General features: G+C 37.3%; 1 protein-coding gene across 7 annotated transcripts in view; it reads right to left on the bottom strand.

Annotated features, from left to right (window-relative positions):
* Window positions 1–23,615, bottom strand: part of PTPRK (protein tyrosine phosphatase receptor type K) — a 560,500-nt gene that overhangs the window by 88,335 nt on the left and 448,550 nt on the right. For all 7 annotated transcript variants that reach the window (XM_082729854.1, XM_082729853.1, XM_082729857.1 and 4 more), the window contains exons 11-13: window positions 22,862–22,967; window positions 10,287–10,560; window positions 7,476–7,512 (exon numbers count right to left, since the gene is read on the bottom strand). In XM_082729854.1, coding sequence (XP_082585980.1) covers window positions 7,476–7,512; window positions 10,287–10,560; window positions 22,862–22,967 — 417 coding nt within the window. The remainder of the gene's footprint in view (window positions 1–7,475; window positions 7,513–10,286; window positions 10,561–22,861; window positions 22,968–23,615) is intronic.

Genomic DNA, 23,615 nt, shown 5'->3' with positions numbered 1-23,615 from the left:
TCTGAATAATAAACATTTTGGACAATTAGACTTTGAATCCATTATAGAAATATTACATTTTTATTCAACTCTAGTTTCTCAAAAACAAAAAGATAGCTTCATTTCCCAAACATGTTGAAAAATCCATTAGCTATTAATTTCTTAGGAACTTTTTATGAAAAAAACAAAAGAAGAATTTACAATGATAAGGCCTTTGACAAAGCACCAGGAAATACTGGTGCCTAAAAGAGGTTAGTTCCAAGCCATGAACGACTGATTTAAGCTTTGTTAAAATTGTACTTGTTCTCTTAGTTGGTTTCTCTTAGATATGCTTTCATTTCTCCCAGGCTGTACTCTATTACTAATATATTTTTCTGTAATTTCTTCCCTTACAAATTCAAGAAAAATGCAACCCCAAATCAGATTAATTTCTAAAAGCTAGTACACAGATCTAATAGGTGGGAAGAATGAGGCACACTCATTCCCTTGCAGGAGAAAGGAGTTCAAGTGCCAGCAAGGGCATTTAGGCATTCAGAGGAAAAACAAAGTTATTCTCGAGGATTACAATTTTTCAGAAGAGTTGGCAGTTTTTTTGAAAACCTATTAGGTTCTTGGTACCAAGAAAAGCCATACCCCTGCCCAGAGTATCTCTTCTTTCTTTTTCTTTTTTTTTAAAGGATTTTATTTATTTGCAGCAGGGAGTGAGAGTAAGGGAGAGAGAGCACAAGCAGGAAGAGGGGCAGAGGGAGAAGCAGACTCTTGGCCAAGCAGGGAGCCTGCGGGGCTTGATCCCCCGACCCTGGGATCATAACCCAAGCTGAAGGCAGATGCTTAACTGACTGAGCCACACAGGTGCCTTTGCCCTGAGTTTCTTAATGGCCAGACTAACTCCCATAGCTGACCTCAGTTTCTATCAGCTTAAAACAGGAACACAAAAGAATATGACATCTCTTCCTGATGCTTTACCATTTTCTTCAACATGTAGCTGGCAAACAGAAAGCCCAGTAGTACAATTAAAAAAAAAAAATTAAGTTTAGGATTTTGGCCCTGAAGCCAAATTAAATAATTGTTTCTGTAGACCTCACTCTTGCTTTCAATCCACCCTCTACCTCAGGTGTGAGCTCTCTAAGAGATAAAGCACAGAAGTTCATTTTAAGAGCTGAGATTGAGTCCTACTCAAGTTCAAAGTCATCTGTGGTAAAATATGGTGGAAATGAATTCAGTCAAGTGGCTTCCACACACATGGCACAACCAACTGGAGCCTCTATGATTTTCCTGCAACTTCTTAACAGACTAAGTTCTTTTTCTTCTCATGTTTGCTTTTTCTGAATGTCTAATCACTTAAAGAGGCTCTTTTATCCATCTGCACACTCAGAGAAAAGGGCACAAAGAACTATTTGACAAAAGCAGCATGAGACAAAATTAAGGTTATGAAAATGCTTTAAAAATCCTACTTTTTATCCAGTAATTAGGGAATAGACAGCAAAAGAGAGGAGAAAGATCAAAGTAAATTAAAATATTAGCAGTGTTTGTATATTATAGTACATATTTTGAATAAAATCTTCCACACACACCTACTATTTCATGACAACTGAATTTTTCTTAATACTGGAAGCCATGTTTAAAATGTACACTAGCAATGAAGTCAAGATATTTCTGAGGAACCCGGGAAGGATGCATATCATCATTGTTTAAAATAAGTGGTATTCTGAGTTAATAATCATCTGACTTAGCCCATTCCCTGGACAGGGATATAGAAAATGAATTAAACGCACCTTACAGACATCCTTCATAATCACCCGTCAAATTTAGGTTTATCAAAATAAGGAATAACCTGATAATAAGTAAGTGGATTAATGCAAATATGCACGTCTTAGCTTTTGGAATTCCCTTTCTTCCACAGCTTCTGCAACTATCCAGGTTCCTTCTTTCGAGCTCTCTCAGAAGGCCAGTAAGGATGTGTTCCTGGTGTTCTAGACTGACACCTAAAAGGAATTCCTTATTTCTTTTTAAAAGATTTTATTTATTTATTTATTTATTTATTTATTTATTTATTTATTTGAGAGAGCGTGAGAGTATGTGACTGCCCACCCAGTTACCCAGGGAATTCCCTATTTTTTAAATGCCACTGGTAGTGATTAGGTTATATGGGTTTTAGGTGCTTTCTTGCAATCACTGAATGAAATAATCGGTCCTTGACATATCACATTGGATCCTAATCACTATTTTTAAAGATATTATTCCCAAAGTAAAATAAAAATCTAACATCAGCTCACACAGTATTTGCTGCAGGGGACAAATTACCCACAAGTAGTGATTTTCATTAAGACTTGCTTTTTCAAACATAACTATCTGGGGTTAAGGAGTTCTAGCAACGAGTAATTCAAAAGTTCAGAGCTGTTTGGGCTTGGAGTTGGCTTATTTCTTTTCCTTGACTTTCCCTTCTTTTTAACCCAGTTGGCTCTCAATTTTCTAAATATCACAACTTTACAAAACAATGCCCCAAGATAAGAAAGATGGGTTGAAGATTGCTCTTGGTTTTATAAATCAGGAAGGAGCCAATTTGTTAGAATACCTGACAGAAGACAGATTCTTAGATCTCCCTGATAAAAACTGAGTAACACACAAAACCCTAAAGCAATCACTGGCCAGGTGCATGGAATTTGTTTGGATCAGTGGTTCTCAAAGTGTGGGCCCTGCAGCATCAGCAGTAAACTTGTTAGAAATGCACATTCTTGGGCCCCTCCCCAGGCCTACTGATATAGAAGCTCTGGGGTTAAGGCCTAGCAATCTCCTTAACAAGCCCTCCAGATGATTCTACTAATGGTGAAGTTTGAGAACCGCTGATTTGGACCCATCAGATTCATCCCCTGAGTCTGAGCCTACCTTTCTTGAGCAGCCAAGGACACATTCTCCTCAAGGTCTTTGCAGGTGTTCCCTCTGCCTTGTGTGATCCTTCACCACATGGATTCCTCCCTAGCGTCCTTGACCTTACCAGGGAGTCTTTCTCTGATAACGGTATGTGAAATAGTTATGGCCTAGATATGTGCCCCAGCATTTCCCATCTCCTGTTTACTGCTTTATTTATCTCCAAAGAAGGTATCACCCTCTGACATATCACACATTTATTTGTTTTGTCTGGTCTGTTTCCTCTACTGGAACTTAAGTTCTACAGAAGTAAGGTCTTTGTTCTCTTTATTTCACTGCTTTATCCCCAGAGCCTAGAACATTGTGTGGTAAATTATAGGCATTCAATAAATATTTGCTAAATGAATGATTAGAATACTGATATCCAAATGAAATTGGAAGAAGTCAAAGAATGGCTAATGAGTAGACAACAGTCCGCCACAGCAAACTACTTATAAATGGAGATGTGGAATAACATCCATTTGTGAAGTACTTTTTGAAAATTATTTGAGTAAATTTTGCTATAATTTATATAATATTTGCACAAATCGGTGTTTAAATCTAACCACAGAGGCATTACTTTTCTTAACTTCCTTAAGAGAAGAATAGTTATTGCACTATAAATTATTTATGGCAACAAAGCACAAGATCTTAGCTACTAATTTGCAAATAAATGTGTATATGTATATATGGATTTAGAGCACTGTTATAAATTATATGTAAAAGGGCAGAGAGCAAACTATCATTAAACAACCTAAAGCACTCTTTTCAGTGGAGGTTAGAGAGACTTGCACACTGAGTACGTGAAGCTGCATGGCATGCCCACCTCATTGCACAAGCGAGTTCCCAGTGCTGTCCCTCCTCTTTGAGGTACCACAAAAACCTTTCCTGAAACTTACTCTCCTTTTCTTTTCCAAGATACTTTTGATTAAAGTCCTTTTCATAGGTCTGCAACAATTTTAGTTTGGGATATGCTATTTTATAAATGGAATGACTTTCATGTTTCTCATGATAATTGAGATCAGCCCTTCCACTTCATTCCCAACACATAAACTTCTCAATGACTTCTTACCCACACACAAGTCAGAAGGCAGCACCACTGTTCTCAACTGCAATAAACACAACTTCCAGAACACTTCTTCTTTCGCCCCATAACATTTTCATATCACTCTTCCTTTCGGACATTATAGCCTTGATTATTTACTTCAAACTTTTTTTTTCAATAATCAAGCCAAAGTCTGTATAGTCATTATGGCCATCTTGAGGAATGAGTTCCAATAAGGCAGGAAACAATATACACTGGAAATTTTTTTGAACAATTCTCACATGTCAAAAAATTTTCAAAATCATCATGCTACTCTACTGTGTATGCTAATTGTTCTTGGCTTTTATATTCTCTCACATTCCCATAAGAATTTTCAGTGCCTTAAATTAGCACAGTAGCCTACTTTTAAAGTAGGCTCCAGACTCAGTGTGGGGCTTAAACACACAATCCTGAGGATCAAGAGTCACCTGTTCTACTGACTGAGCCAGCCAGGTACCCTTACACATGTTTCAAGTATATAGTTTAATGGGTTTTTACCTTTGTGTTTTCTTATGACATATTCAACAATTTCCTTGGCCAAAAGTTTCCTTCATGCCTCTTCCTCAGTCAATATGGTTATGCCATTTTGACTATTAAGTCTGTCTTCAAAATGTTCTGTGAGAAACTTTTTCATTTTCATAGCAAAAAATTTATTCCAAAGCTGAGTAATACTTGTATGGTGTTAGTTCAAAATGTAATCAGGCAATAAATTGACTTTAAACTAAAAAGTGTGGTTTTTCATAAATGGAAAAATACTAAACGTTCAGAAAAGGAATTAAATTAAAACCCCACTTTTTGCCAAGTAATCTCTATCACAAAAATTCAGTTTTGTTTTTATATATATTTATTTCATAACTACATAACACAAATTACAGTAGTTCCCCCCTTATCCAGCTTTGTTTTTCATGATATCTGTTACCCATGGTCAGCTGTAGTCCAGAAACATGATCTACATCCTTACTTACTGTCAGAAGGTCAGTAGTAGCTTACTATCATTCACCTGAATTCATCTCATCAAGTAGGCTTTGTTAAGCCACATCATCACAAGAATGAGAAGAGTGAGTACAGTAAAGTAAGATATTTTGAGAAAAAGAGGGGTCACAGTCACATGACTTTTATTACAGTATATTGTTATAATTATCCTATTTTATTATGATATTGTTAGCAATCTCTTATGGTGCTTATTTTATAAATTAAACTTTATTATAAATATGCATGGATGGAAAAAACTGTAGTGTATATATAGGGTTTGATATTATCTGTGGTTTCAAGCATCCACTGGGGTCTTGGAATGTATCTTCCACAGATGAGGGCAGAATACAGTATGTCCTTCTGAGGTAAGGTACACAATGATTGTAATAATTATGATGATGATAAAATGGCAATTAAATTTTATACTAGGCATGATTGAATATATATATATATATATTCATATATATAAACTATTTCTATCCTCAAAATAATTTGTAAAAGGATACTCTAATATTGTTATTTTGAGGATGATAAATAATTTTTTTTAAAGATTTTATTTATTTATCAGAGAGAGAGAGGGAGGGAGTGAGCACAGGCAGACAGAATGGCAGGCAGAGGCAGAGGGAGAAGCAGGCTCCCTGCTGAGCAAGGAGCCAGAGGTGGGACTCGATCCCAGGACACTGGGATCATTACCTGAGCCGAAGGCAGCTGCTTAACCAACTGAGCCACCCAGGCGTCCCGAGGATGATAAATAATTTGCCAAGAGTAAAGAACAGTAAGGAGCAAAGTCAGGATTTGAACCTAGACAGTCCAGGGCTAGAGTCCTTTTCTCTTACTCATTAAGCCACACTGTCAACCTGAGACTCAGAAGAATAGCAGGGATAGATTACCAGACAAAGCAGAAAATACCATAAATGAACTCTTTCTCGCTACCTCTTAGTTTCTGGCAAGTACTGTATGCCACATGGTAAGTTCAATTTCCATAATCTCACCTCTCCTACAGTCTAAATATCATGTGATATTTGTCATTATAATTTTATATGTATTGAGATAGGGACAAAATGACATTTAAACAGCTTGTGTAAATGCAAATAATTCAATAACAAAATATGAAAATTTAAAATTTTAGAATCATTTATAGCTTTCCTTTCTCAGCTATAGAAATGTAAAATGACCATATCTAAAGACCTTGTTGGAGGATAATGCGAGACCATTCTGTATTTCTGACTCTATTTTAAATCTGGAAAAGCATAGGTGCTATATATCTAAAAGTCTTCTGCCATTGCCTTCTAAAATTTGAACCCTAATTTTTTGATCTACAAGCTAAGTTTTTAAAATAAAATAAATGCCTGTACATTATATATATCTGTATATATTCTCTTCCCCTTCATTAAATATTGCCTAATTTTTAAAATTATGGGGAGACTTAGTATTTGAGTTTTTTTAAAAAAGGCATTTTTTTCTATTAAGCTTTTTTATTACTTCTCATGAGTCAAGGGAAAAGTCTTTCTTTATTGCTTTTACAAATCACGAGTAAAACACAAATGCTTAATTGAGCAGATTGGTGATTAAATGGAGAAAAATGATGAAAGGAAAGATGCCAGCACAAACAGAATATGGTCATTCACTTCTACCCCAAATGAATCAACTACTGCTCATGAATGTGGGTTTAATACTAATTTTGGCAGAAACCACCCAGAGCACCAACCCTGTGCGGAGTCCCACGTCTGCATGGGGATAGCTTTTTCCTGTTTCTTTTGACAGAATACACTAAACAGCCCTCTCTCTCATTGGTACAAAGAACTCTTCAATGAAGGATTATAAACATAGTGAACGCAGGAGACTTTCTCATACCTGAACTCCAAATACCCATTCAAAGATGGAAATGTTTCCCCCTAAAGAAACTAGGCAACTAAGCTGTAATATGCAACATCAGCAAGATTACCCTGGTTGTCAGCCATCACAGATCTAATTCCTTGGCATGAGCTGGATTAAAACCATTTTCTTAAGTTACAAAAAAAAGCAAAATAGTTTCAACTGAATTGCACGACTCAGGAAGATAAGGATCGGTCTCCACATCTCTGCTCTTACACATGCAAGTACTAGCTCAGCTCCTATTAATGTCTGAGTGTTTACCACAGAAAGTAACAAAGGTTTTTAAAAAAAAACAACTTGCTATTTTGAGCTGATATTGCTGAGCTTTTCCTAATATATTGGTTGATCAGCGGCATAAGACCTTTCAGACACTAAATGGCAGAAATGAGCCCGTCTAAGGTTTTCTAAATCCTTCCTATCCTCATAACAGGATTTCTCCAGTCAAGGACCAGAGGATGGAAAGTAGCACCCAATGAGGTGCTAGAGACACCCAAGTGAGTCCGATAACTGGCGGTGTACCTGGGTACCTGAGCCTCCTACAAACACTCTGCAAAAGAAGTGTCACATTTAACTAGCCCTGAGGGGGAACAAAGCTCTTTCATTTTAAAACGCGGGCGAATGGAATCTCAAGAGGAAAAAAAAAAGGCAAACCTCTTACCTTTTGTAGCAATTCGTACACACTGGGTTTTAGTTTCCTGATGGAGTGAAATATGAAAGAGAACAGTCAGTGTATAGACAATGTTTCCTATTTCATAATCCCAGGTTATAAATTAGGCTTAAGAAGAGCAGAATTGCAATATCAAGGAAATTTTTTATTTTTGAAGTGTATCCTCAGAGAGATCTTTAAAAAATCTGAAGTAAGAACTTTTAAAATGGTTTCAGTATTCTCTAAAAATTCAGGTGTCCTGTTTTTATCTTGTAATCAAACAGGCTATCCTGTCTGGGACATGTAGTAAAAGCACTGTCTTTGTATTTACCGTACTTTTTATACAATTAGAAAGAAATATGTGTTTGCAAAGCAAATACAAATCGGACCCAGACACCAGCTTCATTTTCACAACACAGCTGTAGTCTCAGACCAAAGCTGAACATCCCATACCCTCACCTGGATCCCGGCATGACTACTGAGCTCAAGGACAACAGTTAGAAAGATCATCCAAAAGTTGCATCACGGCTGTAGTATGAGTTATCTGTTCTTTTTTTCCTTTTTAATTTCGCTGTTAAGGGTTATTATGGGTTAAAAAGATTTCTCATTGGGACTATTTTCCTACTCTTGCTAGATAGATGGAGTTGAGGAAGGCAAAGTTGAAATGAGAAAGGACAAAGATTATTTCAGGTTCTTTTTTGTTTTGTTTTGTTTTTCTTTTCTTTCTTTTTTTTTTTTTTTGTAATGGGGTGATGTGGCACTATGTGGTGAAGTGCACTTCTAGGCGCACACCACACACCTCCAGGACTTCGTTCCTTCAGTTCATATCTTTGAACATACCAGAGGCTGGAAAAGATGGTAAAGCCAGTGAACAAAACACAGACTATTTGTTTTTAGGAGGTATTTGTAACTCCATTTTGAGTAGTTCTATATATTGACAAGCCAAGAGTTTATAATTTTCTCTTAATTATACAAAACAAAGCACTGAGGGGGAATTAGTAGTTAAAAACAAAACTTTGCATTCTATTACTTAATTGTGTCTTGAGGCCTTTACAGTCCACTCCAGGAGATTGTTTCACATTCCTACAAAGGCCCAAAGGGATTCTGATCCTAAAAGCAACTGCTGTTAATTCTGTCAGGATTTCCAGTCTCTGCTAGTAGGAACCACATTCATCTTCAAAGTATTTGCCAAGATAACCGTGAAATATATTGTTGCTACTCTGTACTTTGATTAAACCACATGTAGATATACTAACACTTAGAAGAGAACATTCATATCAAGGCTCTTAAAGAGTGCCAGAGAAAATCCTTTATAAGTAACATTCATTAGCACTCCCCTTATACTACAGACCCAGGAATGAAAGTTAATTGAGAATCACTCACATCTCTAAAGATGAATACCCAAATGCAGAACTGTTTTCTGCCACCATGCTACTCTATACTCAGAATAGAACAATAACTTCCATGGTCTTCTCTCTTTTAAGCAGCCCAGTTGTACCAGTTATGTGCAATGATGGGCATGTGGGAGGCAGGCAGCCAACTTGCCTCAAAAGACTCCCACTTACGTAAAAATAAACTAGAGAAGAGATAAGAATAACGTTTTCAACCACGGGCAGCCCGTCGCTTTGAAGTACATCCTAGAAGATGCCATTGTATTTTTCTTTGCCATATACTGGCAAAGAAATGTGGGTAAGCAGAAAGATAGAGCTTTCATTAGAAAGCAGCCATTCAATACCTTAAATTCTCACGACTCCTTCAGAAAATCCAATTGGATATGTCTTTTATCTCAACTATTCCAAGGTATAATATGACTGTTGCAATTGGCTATCACCTATTTCACAATATCTCCCAGGAACCCACCTCAGGGACTCAATTACTCAAACCCAGAAATTTCCTATACAGCTATAAGTACACAAAAATGCCATTCTTCTGTTGGGTTTTAAATTGTAGGAGTTTTCTATTCTTGACATTTTTTTTTTTCCTTATCCCTCTCTGAAAAAAAATATTAAATAAGTTTTAGGAAAGAAAATCTTTGAAAGAGAACCAGCACGAGGCATGAAAGGCCAGGTTATTTCCCCCCATATGGAACCACCGGTAGTTTCTATCTTCCTGTTGTGTCTTCCTCTTCAATATTCATTTGGGATCAGTGGCAGTGTTCAAAAACAACTGTGTCCAAAATGGGAAAAGGAGGGGCAACTGGGGAAATGGAAAACAGACTTCTCTAATGGCACAGCACCCGGCCATCTCCAGGCAGCCTTCTGTTTAGGTTCTGGCAGATATACCACAGGCATCCTATTACTTTGTAATCAGAGGATTGTTACTTGTTATTTACTATTTGGCTTGTACCCTCTGAAAAGTTTATAAGGGTTTATTAGCCTGCTGTGGAACACGCATTCTGTTTATCCTGCAGTAAATTTAATCTTCTGAAGTGTGCCACCACCGAGCAAAGGAGACAGAACAATGCCCAGTATTTACTGGGGCTGGAGTCCCAGCAGCAGAACACCCACCTTTTCAAATCCTTTTGCTCACTATTGTTCTGGTGGGCTTTCCTGAAGCAGGCTGCAGGGGAAGCAGTTACTAGGAAACAGGAATCCCATGCCACGGAGCATGCTTGGCGCCTCCACCTGACAGTCCGCCCCAAACTGTACACACTGTTGAGAACAGGAACAACACCCCCTACACATGGGTGTGTTTTTTCCCCTTCGTCTTTCTTTCTTTTTTTTTTTTTTCTTCTCCCCCTGACACATGCTACTGGGTATTTATAAAATTCAACTGCAGTTTTTCCTCAGAGCTGTGAAAAAGCAAATTTTGAAGGAAGCTCACCTTCTCCACACTGCTCATTGCCTGGAAATAGATGTTGTATCCTTTGCGTGGAGCCAAAGGAGGGTTCCAAAAGCCCTGATAGGTCCGATTGTCACCCACTGTGAATGGGGCGGGTTCTGGAAGATTCCCTGGGGGCAGTTCTGCAGCGAAGTAGTATGGCGCACCCCCGCTCAGGGCGTTCTGGTATGTAACGGGGACCTGGTAGCATTCCATTGCTCCAGCTTCTCTCTTTGTTCGGTGTGGGTGCAACTCCTCCACAACAATCTGATAAGCACTTTTTTGGAAAAAGAAAAAAAAAAAGCACACATTTAGAGATTCTATATACTAAGATTTCTCAAAAAAAAGAAAGTGGTATTTAATACTAACATGCAACATTTCAATCTTTAAAGTCCGTTTAACCCATTGCATGCTTTTTTCCCCAGCTATCCTGCACTAAAATAGAATCCCGTGGGGATTCTCCTTCCCTGCAACTCAACGTAGATACGAAGAAACTGGAAAAAAAAGTAAGAAAAATCACTGCAGAATTCTACCCATTTTTTAATGTTGACAAATGAGCCCTCTTCTTAGGAGATTTGACATTAACGAGAGACACGTAACAGATTAAGTTCTTTGATATTTTTAAATATTTAAAATTAGCATTTTCCTTTGAGATCATGGTCCGGAAGGCCTTGCTCTGAGGCCCAACAGAACGAGTGCCTCAGGGTGGGGCTCGAGTACCCATGTGGGGTTGTCATCACATTAGAGACAGAATGTGGTGACAGGCTTCTCCCCTTCTTGACCTTGCCACGGCATCAACACTGGCTCAGAGCTATGCAGATCAAAAGCGCGAGTGGCATGCAGCAACACGGGCACAGATGGACAGAAATCTGTCCTCGCCACTGAAATAGACTGCTTCCTTCTTCTAGCGTTGTTAATAATAAAATGTTACAAATTGTAGAAACAGATGGCATTTGCCCTATTAAAGCTCGAACCTAAACCTTCTAATACCTTTCTTAAAATTCTCAAAACTTCTCCACAATAGCTATTATTTTACAGAGAAAAGTAAAGAAAAAATAACGGAACTTTAAAATAAAGGTCTGCCTAATCACTAATGGGTTTTTTTTACATCAATTGCTGAAACTGGTATATTAATATTATTCTTTCCTTGTAGTATGTTCTTCGGGCAAATTTTTCTTAGGTAATATACACCTGAGAAAGTTGGCATTATTCATATATTTTATATGTTTTTAATGAATTTAAAATCCCTGAAAATTAAGAAAGAATGCATTGTCGTTGCTTATGTAAATTGAATACAAATAAGCCGTATGGAGGGTTGTCTCTAGGCAAATGTGCTCATTCTATTTAGGGACAACAGTCACTGAATGACTCTCCAGACGGGATAGAATCTTTTCTTAATGAACTTCTATAAAGAGAAAGAAGAGGGAGAGAGACAGAGAGAGTAGAGAGACAGACGGACATACCAAAAGAGAGACAGAGAGAGAAAAACTGAATTTGCATTTATGATAATTAAAAATAAAATTTTATATTGGTTTAGAATCTGGTCTAAAATTCTAACTTAGCATAAACTCTTTTATGCCTACAAACAGAAAACCTTCAGAGGTTAAAAGAAATAAGTTTTATAAAGTTTTTCTTTTCTTCTCTAATATTTCAAGTTCCCATTTTCCATTAAAATATTGCTAAGAACTTGGTGGTTTGCTATCTGTTGCCTTTCCTGTAGAAATAGAACAGAAATTGTATTAATGTCAGAAATCTTGCTTTGGGCAAGCAACTAAGGCAGAAGGCTTTGTTATCTGAAATCATGTCTAGTCCACTGTTCTCTGTACTTTGGATGAGTTGGGTCCCGAAGCTCCTAGGAATACTACTGACAGGATACAGGCTCTCTGAGGGGTCCAAGGAACAGACACTTGTCAATTTTTTTTTTTTAAAGATTTTATTTTATTTATTTGTTTGACAGACAGAGGTCACAAGGAGGCAGAGAGGCAGGCAGAGAGAGGAGGAAGCAGGCTTCCCGCTGAGCAGAGAGCCCGATGTGGGGCTTGATCCCAGAACCCTGGGATCATGACCTGAGCCGAAGGCAGAGGCTTTAACCCACTGAGCCACCCAGGCGCCCCGACACCTGTCAATTTTAAAATGAAATAGGAGCGCATGGGTAGCTTAGTTGGTTGGGCCTCCGACTCTTGGGTTGTGAGATTGATCCCCATATCAGGCTCCACACTGGGTAAGGAGTCTGCTTGAAGATTCCCTCCCTTTGCCCCTCCCTCCGCTCATGCTTTCTCTCACCCTCTTTCTCTAGCTTGCTAAAAATAAATAAATAAATCTTAAAAAAATAAAATAGAATACAGGACATACATAAGCATAGCTCTTGCAGAGAAAGAGGAGTCACAATTGACATATGCTGTGTTAAGCAAACGTAATCTTTTTTTTTTCTGTTTATTTTCAACTTAGAATCTATATTTGTATATTACACTACTGCATATCCTGTGGATACATATTCTTCAGTAGACAGACGTACATATGCACACTCCCCAAACAAGCCTAACATCGTATTCTTGCCCTACTGGGCAATAATGATAATTGCTCATACTTGTTAATCATTTCACCTAATCCCTAAAAATAAATTTCTCATCCATTATCCAATATCTCTAGAAAAATCCAGAAAATCTAGTAAATAGTCTTAACTAATTCTGTCACATAGTTGACAAAGGTTGTACATTCCAAATTAAAGAATTTCATCTAAGACAGCTCGTCTCTCCACATCTATTAGGACCAAAGCAAACTGATGATGCTGGAGAGGATTAAAAGAAGAAACAGTGCAATCTAGTCTTGGGGAAAGAGCTCACTGAATTTGAGATGAAACCCCAAACTAAAAATGATAAAATTCATTTTTTTAAAAGAAATTTTCTTCCCTTCATTGATTAATCTGTGTGAGCAGGCTGTTGTCCAGCACATGCTTCCACTTTTTTTTTTTTTTTACATACTTCCACTTTTTAAAAAAGTCTGTTTTCACCTTCTACTTTCTTATTTATCAATACAAATTAACTAAAAGACAGAAAATAAGGAATGAGAAATCAAATTAGAAGTGATTTGACTGATTACATGAAATGGGCCAATGCTTTTCCATCCTTGTGGTTGTCTAATTACTGAACGGTATTTAACTCTAGCTGGATCTAAATATTGTTTGAGCTTAGTACTTTAGCAATTTAAAATATCCCAATGCCACTTAAATAGCTGCATTCACTCTGCCCATATTTTGTATTTAATTAAAGTTTTAAAATATTTCTTTTTTTAAAAAAGATTTTATTTATTTATTTTTCAGAGAGAGAGACAGAGAGAGCACAAACAGGCAGAGTGGCAGGCAGAGGCAGAGAGAGAAGCAAGCTCCCTACTGAGAAAGAAGCCTGATGTGGGACTGGATCCCAGAACCGGGATCACGACCTGAGCCGAAGGCAGCAGCTTAATGGACTGAGCCACCCAGGCATCCCTAAAATATTTCTATGATTAAGTTAAAATCAATATACTGGCATCATGAATCTTCACTTGATGCTGAAAATATGGTTTCTTTATGTTAAAAAACTAAAAATGATTTCACTTTATTATACTTTAATTTGATTAGACATTGGTATATAGTTTTTTGGGACGCCAAATGATGACTTCTCATCATACAATTTTCCTTCAGTCGTAAGACTAAAAAAAATAAGGGGATTTTGCCATTAGCTCAAAAAGTGATTAAATGATACATGTAGTAGACAGCCTGCTTGGTTTCATGTTTAAAATTGTTGAAGCTGAAATCAAAATTACCTACAACTGCCTAATATATATATATTTTTTTTTGAATTATTATTTTTTTTATTAATTTTTTATTTTTTATAAACATATATTTTTATCCCCAGGGGTACAGGTCTGTGAATCACCAGGTTTACACACTTCACAGCACTCACCAAAGCACATACCCTCCCCAATGTCCATAATCCCACCCCCTTCTCCCAAACCCCCTCCCCCCAGCAACCCTCAGTTTGTTTTGTGAGATTAAGAGTCACTTATGGTTTGTCTCCCTCCCAATCCCATCTTGTGGTATATATACACAATGGAATACTATGCAGCCTAATATATATTTTTTAACCCATTAGTAAATAAAACCTCTGAGAATCTGGTCTTAGTTTTAGGCTGTGCAACTTCTTAGTGATAGCAAATAATGAATTATACAATTGTATACTCTCATTTCATATCTAAAATGTCTCCTTAAATCTTTAGGAGAAATTTCCTATCTCCAGTGTTTTGCTATTTTTCTTATGAGTAGACTTCCTGAGATCGCACAGCCACCATTGCTCATATGGACCTAATGCAAACATTTTCAGGATCCACAGAGTAAAGGCTTAAATATATTGGTGACCATCATACTCCCTGTGCTTCATCTCTTAACTCCTTAAACACACAAGCCATTTCCCTCAGGGCTTCCTTATTTCCGTAAGAAGAAGGATCAGTTTCTGAATCAACAAAGCTCAAAATCCTGACATTAACTTTAATAAATTCTATTTTAACCATGTTCTACCTCCCTTGTAATATGCCATTTCTTTTCATTCCCACTGCTTCCACCATTAGGGGGATATTTACAACTTTACGTCCATATTTACTAAAACTAAACTTTACGTTTAGTTTTCTTGCCCTCATTTTTTTTCTTCATGTTCTCCGGGGACCCACCCATCCATCCATCCGTCCGTCCGTCCATCCATCCATCCATTCATCCAATCATCCATTCATCCAAACTTCTATCCATCCATTTACCCATCCACCCATCACACCATCGATTCAGTCTCTAAAATGCCATGAGCTGTTCATGAAGAATGCAAAAGAACCATTTTTCAAAATGCTCATACTTTCCTAAACCACCACTTTGAGTATTAACCACTCTTCTCTAACTTTTTACTTTGTCAAAACTATGTGGAGCCCTCCTACTGTCAAAAATCTATACTTTTTGCACTAGGGTTAATATCTTACCACATCTCTTACCTTATCCCTCCACCCTTTGTCTCACTACCTCCTGTTGTATATTCTTCATTTCAAACTTGAATGACCATTGTTACTAAACATACTGAACATCCTGTTGAAGAGATTCTAGCTTTTCTACTTCTGCTATAAAACCTTCTCTGATTAGTTCATTTAGTGTTACTCTGTCTTCTAAAGCCAGTGGAGGTTATTCTAAAGGTGGAGGTAGGTATCAGGGATGAAACTGGAGTATAAGTTAGAGTCAATTGGGATGCTTTTTCAATTTAGTCCTCAATCCACCCACAAATTATAATGATACAGATGCACTGAGGAGACCATCAGAGGTATTTCTCCGGAATTGCGGGTTTGAAAAAGGCCTCAAACCACTGTCTTATAATATTTATTGTGCTTATCACTGATATGCTACATTAAAAATACTACCTGGTATTTAGCTAAAGATAGTGGCTATCCTATTTTCCAGTCAAGTGCTTATTTATTCATTCATCAGATGTCTATTCAGTGCCATTCTATGCTAACCTTAAAGTGCTGAGGTTAAGGCAATGAACACAGTAATAAAAGTCTCTGCTCTCATGAAGTTTACATTCTAGTAGGAAATACAAATAAATGAATTAAAAAAAACACACAGTATGTCAAGATAAGCACTCTAAAGAAAACTAAAGCAGGATAAGGGAAATAAGGAATAACAGGATTGAACATGTCTATTTAATATTACCACCCATCAAAAAATGAAATCTTATCATTGCAATGACATGGATGCAACAACTACAGGGTATTCTGCTAAGAGAATGAAATAAGTCAATCAGAGAAAGACAATTATCATATGATTTCACTCATAGGTAGAATTTAAGAAACAACACAGATGAACATAGGGAAAGGCTGGGAAAAATAAAAGAAGATGATATCAGATAGGGAGAAAAACTATAAGAGACTCTGAACCATAGAAAACACACTGAGGGTTGCTGGAGGGGAGGGGGCGAAGGATAGGGTAACTGGGTGATGGGCATAAAGAGGCCAAGCGATGTCATGAGCACTGCGTGTTATACACAACTGATGAATCACTAAACTCTGCCTCTGAAACCAGTAATACACTATATGTTACTTAATTGATTTTAAATAAAATTTTTAAAAAAGGGCTGGAGAGAATATTTAATAGAAAGTCAAGACTCTTCTCATTTTCTGTTAGTAAAAAACATCTACCTACTGCGGTTCTGTAGAATAAATTAAGAGATTTTACTTGGACCATATAGCTTGTATATAAGGATAAAAAGAAGGCAAAATCGGTCAAAAAGATGATTTCTGTCTTAGTTTAAATTTCAAAGCATTTTTATCTGGAATTCAAGTAAGTTCGATGTCATAGCAGCAGTTAAAAATATCAGGTGCAACTATCTGATCTCTTCAAATTCCTGAGATGAAAAAGGATATTCTGCAAATGGAAGAGGGTGGTAGTTCTAATGTTTCAGGTTGTGTATCTGTGAACTGACTGGGGGTGGGGGGCAACTCTAACATACAGTGCTTGAACTCCAACTAATACAGATACAGATATAAATGTTCACCTGTATTTCTGTTAAACTATCACTGGGCATCAGACAATTTCTTGACCTAATACAACTGTAGAAGAAATAGTGTTTTTTTTTTAAAAAGTTTCTATTTAAATTAAAGTTAGTTAACATACAGTGTAATATTAGTTTCCGGTGTACAATATGGTGATTCAACACTTCCATACAGTCCCTGGTGCTCATCCCAAGTGTCCTCCTTAAGCTTTATCACCCATTTCACCCATCTCCCTGCCCTCCTCTCTGGCGACCATCAGTTTGTTTTCTATGGTTAAGAGTCTGTTTCTCAGTTTCTCTTTTTATTCCCTTTGTTCATTTGTTTTGTCACTTAAATTCCACATATGAGTGAAATCATATGGTATTTGACATTCTCTGACTGACTTAATTTTTATAAAATATTTTATTTATTTGAGAGAGAGAGAGAACACAAGCACAGTGAGGGGCAGAGGGAAAAGCAGGCACCCCCCCCCCCCCCCCGAATAGAAGCCTGGACTTGATCCCAGGATTCTGAGATCATGACCTGAGCCAAAGGCAGATGTATAACCAACTGAGCCACCCAGGTGCCCCATCTGACTAACTCATTTTGCTTAGCATAATATTCTCTAGCTTCATCCATGCTGTTGCAAATGGCAAGGTTTCATTTGCTTTTATGGCTGAGTAATATTCTGTGTGTGTGTGGTGTATATACATACATACATATCACATCTTCTTCATCCATTCACTAGCCGATAGACAGTTGGGTTGTTTCCATAATTTGACCATTATAGATAATGCTGCTATAAAAATCAGGGTGTATGTATCCCTTTGAATTAGTATTTTTGTACTCATTGGGTAAATACTTAGTAGTGCAATTGCTGGGTTGTAGGGTAGTTCTATTTTTAACTTTTTGAGCAAACTCCATACTGTTTTCCAGAGTGGCTGCAAAGAAATGGTGGTTTTGACTGCATTTCACGACTATCTACTAATTACCTAACTAAGAATACACTGAAAAACTGGGTTCTACCTATAAAATAAACATTTAGTCACCCTAGAACACGTAGCTTCCTGGCAGTTTAAAATAGGTAAAGCTTATATTTGGAAAATGCTGCAGTTAAATACACATTTATTTGTTACATCTTATAATAAACTGAGTTCACCGTTGAGGGGCTCTCCCCTGTATTTTTGCAATATGCTGCTGCTGTGTTCATTATTTGAAAACACAGCTACATCGGGTCAATCTTTTAATAAGTGGGACATTCTACACACTATAATTTATAATTATATCTACTCAGGCTAGAATTTGAATCCATCTATGAAAAATGGAAAATGTTTTTTAAAAAAGGGAAAATAAATTATGCATTCTAGGGAACTGGTTCTAAATGTGGGTGATATTCATGCTGAACCATACTAATGACTGTCGAATGATGCCAGTTTTAGAGACAGATCTTAAAAAGTCGGTAAGGAGAGTCAAAGGTCTAGGTAAGTCAGACAGCAACTTTCAGCCTTTAGAATAATTATATATTCAAAAATTAATTTTGTCAAAAAAACCCTCACACTTGCCAGGATTGTACTGCACATGTTAATATTAGCGTGTAGTCATGTTAAGACCAGTCTTAAAGGAGAGCCGAAGAATACAGTGGTCAGTGATACTGAGAGATGCATTTTTTGCTCTGTGTACATCATGATGCCTTAGAATGAAATGCAAAAAATATATAACAGGGCGCCTGGGTGGCTCAGTTGATTAAGCAACTGCCTTCGGCTCAGGTCACAGTCCCAGAGTCCCGGGATCGAGTCCCGCATCAGGCTCCCAGCTCCATGGGGAGTCTGCTTCTCCCTCTGACCTTCTCGCCTCTCATGCTCTCTCTCACTGTCTCTCTCTCAAATAAATAAATAAAAATCTTAAAAAAAAATATATATATATATATATACATATATATATAAAACATATATTATAATTTCTAATATCCAAAGAACTCATTCCAAAGAGAGCATGCCTTTTTGGTTTTAGACAGCAATCCAATACAACAAATAAAAATATTTGTAATTACTTAATAACCTCAAAAAAAAAAAAACGCAAAAAACCCTTGAATTGTTAGAAGACTTTTTGCTTTGGTACCACTTCTCAAAAATTGCTACCATTTCTCACCTTAAGTCTCCATTCCCTTCAGTTTCTCATTGAGCTTTATCTCTCCTACTTGTGTAAAACTTCGTGAAAGAGTCACAGCCTCGTGCATTTCCACTGCTTCTGTCTTAATGTGGCCCAACAGCACCTTGTGTTGGGACTGGTTTCAGTCTGGTTTACTCCCAATTCATTCTCTACATTTCTGTCAGAGTGATCTTTCCAGGAGCATAAAATTGCTCATAATAGTCTCCGCTTTCAGTCGCTCTGTGGCCACCTTCAGTTGTTGGATGGGCACTAAACAGCCTCTCCCTCTGGCCCTTGCTTATTTCTCCAACCTCTCTTCTCCCACATGCCCTCCCCTCTCAATGATCTGAGCTGCCTGCAGTTCTGGAGTGCACCACGCTGTCACATATCCAACCATTCGCTTTGCAATTATTGGGGAGGATTATTGTGTCTTCTCTTCTCAGCAACCACCTCCTTCTTTTCAAAGTGACCCATTGCTGAGCTAATTCTTACATCTCCTTCAAAACTCAGCTCTAGTACCACCTTTTCTAACTGCTGTCATTTCACTTCTCATACTGCATTGTTGTCATTCATTGATTTCTGAGTCTGCAATTAACAGTCGAGGGCACATATTAAGCCACCTTATGTGGATTTCTGTCCCAAGTATCCAGTTTGGTCCCTGGTGCATATTGAATGTCACTGGAATCAATACATTTATAGTAACTATTGGTAACTTTGGCTTTCTTGATAACACTATTGAACTCAACGTACAGACTCTCTGTAACAAGGTACTACGATAAGAGGCTTCAGGAACTGGAGTTTGTTTGACATTAGGAAGACCAGAGCAGAATGATTTAGGTATTTCCACTGGCCTTGGGACAAATGGATCTTAGGGTGCAGTCTGGCAGAGGCTACTAATATGGTGCAGTAGGATCTCAGGAGGTTTAACTAGGTGGTAAATAGGTTTAGCTTTTATTGGGAGGAGAGAAGACGGGCCGCATACCGAGTGGAATGGCAGCAAGCATTAGCAGATAAGAGATTCTAATACGCTGACATAAATATGAATCTGGCTGAAAAATAAAATAGCTTCAAGAATCTGAAGAAGTGGGGCGCCTGGGTGCTCAGTGGGTTAAGCCACTGCCTTCGGCTCAGGTCATGATCTCAGGGTCCTGGGATCGAGTCCCGCATGGGGCTCTCTGCTTGGCAGGGAGCCTGCTTCCTCCTCTCTCTCTCTGCCTGCCTCTCCAACTACTTGTGATTTCTCTCTGTCAAATAAATAAATAAAATCTTAAAAAAAAAAAAAAGAATCTGAAGAAGTGATGGGAAACAAATCAAAGACTGGAAGTATCAGACATAAATAACAGTGCTATGAAAACTGATTACTTTAATTTGGGTCCTTATTTTCAAAGAAGTTAGAGTACTGGACAAGATAAGCCTCAAGATAAGGCTCCAGTTAATGGTAGCAATATCAAAGGAAGGAATGTGATCAGAGGAAAGGAGACAGGACTATGTCCTGGGAAGATTCAAAAAATAAAGGAAGCAGGGCTCATCTGAGGCCACATTGGTCAACAAGACAAGTCTAGTCCTGCTACCTGGTCCCCATCTACGGGTACTCCCAGATAGTTGAGCAAGTCATTGTAAAATACAGATGGACAAGATGGGATTAGAATATTAGTTGGAAGGCAGATTTTTTTTTCCCTGTTAGTAACATTCTTTTAAACTAGCTGTTTATACATAATTTAATTATTTCTTCCTATAGTATTCCTGGTTGTAAATTAATTTTTGAACCCTAATCTCCTACTATGTAAAATTTGGGAGTTCTCAGCCATGGGAATCAATTCCAGGGAAGGTGCAATGTCTTCCCAACAAATACAAAGAAGTACATTTCTGTGTCGGAGAAAGACGATACAGAATTACTATTTTTAAAAAAGATTTATTTATTTGTTTATTTGACAGAGAGAGAGAGCACACAAGTAGGCAGAGGAACAGGCAGAGGGAGATGGAGAAGCTCCATCTTCTGGATGTACTCAGAATCTCTGAGTACGGAGCCTGATGTGGGGCTCGATCTCGGGGCCCTGGGATCATGACTTGAGCGGAAGTTAGATGCTTAACTGAGCCACCTAGGGACCCCAAGGATCTAGGATTATTAAGGATGATTTTTGTATAAAAATCTAGTTAAGACTATATGAATTTTTGGAAATTATAAATTTTCTAATAAGAAAATGTAAAGGAAGTAAAAGGAAGATTTTTGATTTCAAAACATGTTACTGATAACACATTCATTAATTCAACAAAGTTCCTCAACACCAATTATGAGCAAAGGATTTACAAGGCTACAGACTTCTTTGATTGTCCATGACAAATCTGGGCACAGGCTATGTTGTGTTGTGATCATTTTGTCTTTAATTTACAAAATTTAGCACAGTGCCAGGCATGTGATACATCGTTAATGTCTGTGTAATAAAATGATTAAATGAATAAAGAGCTAGTGAAAGTTACGTTATGCAGCATTCTACATTGTGTATGCAATTTACACTAAGTAAAGCTGAATTCACTCTAATATCTAAGTCTTACATGAGAAATACAAGTACCTGGTAGCTCATTCAAATAGCAGTAGCAGAACTCACACCTAGTAAGTAAATTTTATCACACGTAGGAACATGTGAATGACCCTGATTACTTGTCAATAGAAAAAGATGCTGAATGGAGGCATTTTCTCTTTCTCCTCTGGATCAGCAATCAGACTCACTCACAGATCACTGATTCATGAATAGCACTATATATGTACTTTTCATTTTCAAGGAGCCGTGCTTCATAAGTGTTTATATTACAAGTGTATTCAGTTGTCTCTCTTGTTCTCCAGCATGGTTTTCCCAAGATTTTAAGTCAGACAGAACAAATAGGAGTTTTCTTTATGGACTCAGGTTCTTTTAATAATTTTTTCATTATAAATTTTTTTAAATGGGAAAAGGTCTTCTTTTCCTATGATATAGGACTGTTTGAATGGTTCAAAAATTCTCAGAGGGTTAAAAGTATTTATTTTATACACAGAACAAAGATTAATTTTCTCAATGAACGTGTAAACAACTTGAGATGAATTAATTCTGAAATATCTGCCCTGATTTCTGTGCCTCGATTTACTTCTCAAGGGAAGTATAAAAATAAAAGTATCCTCCAAATCTACAAGCTTCACGTGGACACTTGCTTAAGTTTTGGACATTTATCTAATTACAAATGTGAAAAATTAAAATCATTGGAATAATTCAAATCACTTCTAGAAAACAACATGGCTCATATTTTCTAGAAAACAGCATGGCTCATAATCTGCAAGATGAGGGTAATATGGGATATTTTAATATTGAAAGGAAATAGCAAATTGAATTTTAATATTTACTATGGAATTCCTGAGAAGCAACAATTTAGGAATTAAAAGGTAAGCTGCATTCATTATAACTAATCTCCTTCTATGTCCTCAAAGCTTCCTATTTTTCAAGCATTCATAAATTATTATAAAGATTTAATGCATTGGATAGGAGTTATTTTCCCCTTTTATTTCTGACAAATACCTTCAAAGCTCATATCCCATGGATATCGACAGAGAAGTGGCATGAAATGGAACTAGAGAAAAATAAAAATCAAAGAGCAATGCTCTTAAATCAGAGTATAGAGAATGGTTCAGATCATGAATAATCTCAAAAACCCCTTCAAACCTCACTCTTAAAAGTCTATCTTCAGGCTTTGTCCAAATGAAAAATAAACAAAACCAAAACAAAACCAAAATAAAGCCTTTCTGACAGCTATCTTCAACTGAACATCTCTTAGAAATGAACCACTATATCGACTGTTAAGCAACTGTGAGAAGACATCTCTCCTACTGCTATTTTTCCCTATTACTAGTACTTTCCACCTCTTACCTGATTGGTGCCCCTTTGGCCTGTGCAGGTCTCAACAATACAGTTATTGTAGTGGCTGTTTCATTGAGAGAGGCATCAACTCCTTCATAGTCAGGTAAAGTTGGAGCTGGTAAGTGATTAATGAGAGAAGAAAAAAGTTTCTGTCAAGTAACAATTATATCACAGTTCAGGATGAATGAATGATCTGGAATGGGGGAAACCAATTTCATTTTAATTTTCTAAAATGTACTTCTGTCTGTAGAATAACATTATTAATGGATGTTAACACTGGGAATGTAAAGCAGCAGAAAATATGAAGCCACGATTTTTTGTTGAAATTCAAATTGTCATCTGGCAACTGGGACACACACACACGCTAAACATTTTTTGAAGGTGCTTTGGCTTCTGGTTTCCTGAGACCCTGAAACCAGCATAGACAGGATGGGAGGTGAATAGCGTTGACTCTGGGGAGTCCTGGTTATGGATATGCACAGGGAGAAGTGGAGGCAGAGAGGGTAGGAAGCGAGCCCGAGGCTCCGTAGTGAGGCAGTGCTGGGTACCATGTAAAGGTTGTAGAATATGTTAGGTCCTGCTGCTGTTCCCTGCACCCCCCCGCCCCCCACCCTTTGGAAATAAAAATTAAAATTAAAGCGGAGACTCCAGTTTTAATTTGAAATGTAATCACAGCTGCAGATATTTTTGACATCGGAGCCTATCAACTTATTTTTACAGATGTGAACTTTTCTAATACTGATTTGTAAACATTCCCTATGTT

This window comes from Mustela nivalis (assembly GCF_964662115.1).
Source record: "Mustela nivalis genome assembly, chromosome: 5".
NCBI classification, from domain to species: Eukaryota; Metazoa; Chordata; class Mammalia; order Carnivora; family Mustelidae; genus Mustela; species Mustela nivalis.
The sequence above is the reverse complement of the archived record's forward strand: the minus strand, read 5'-3'. Positions and strand labels throughout refer to the sequence as shown.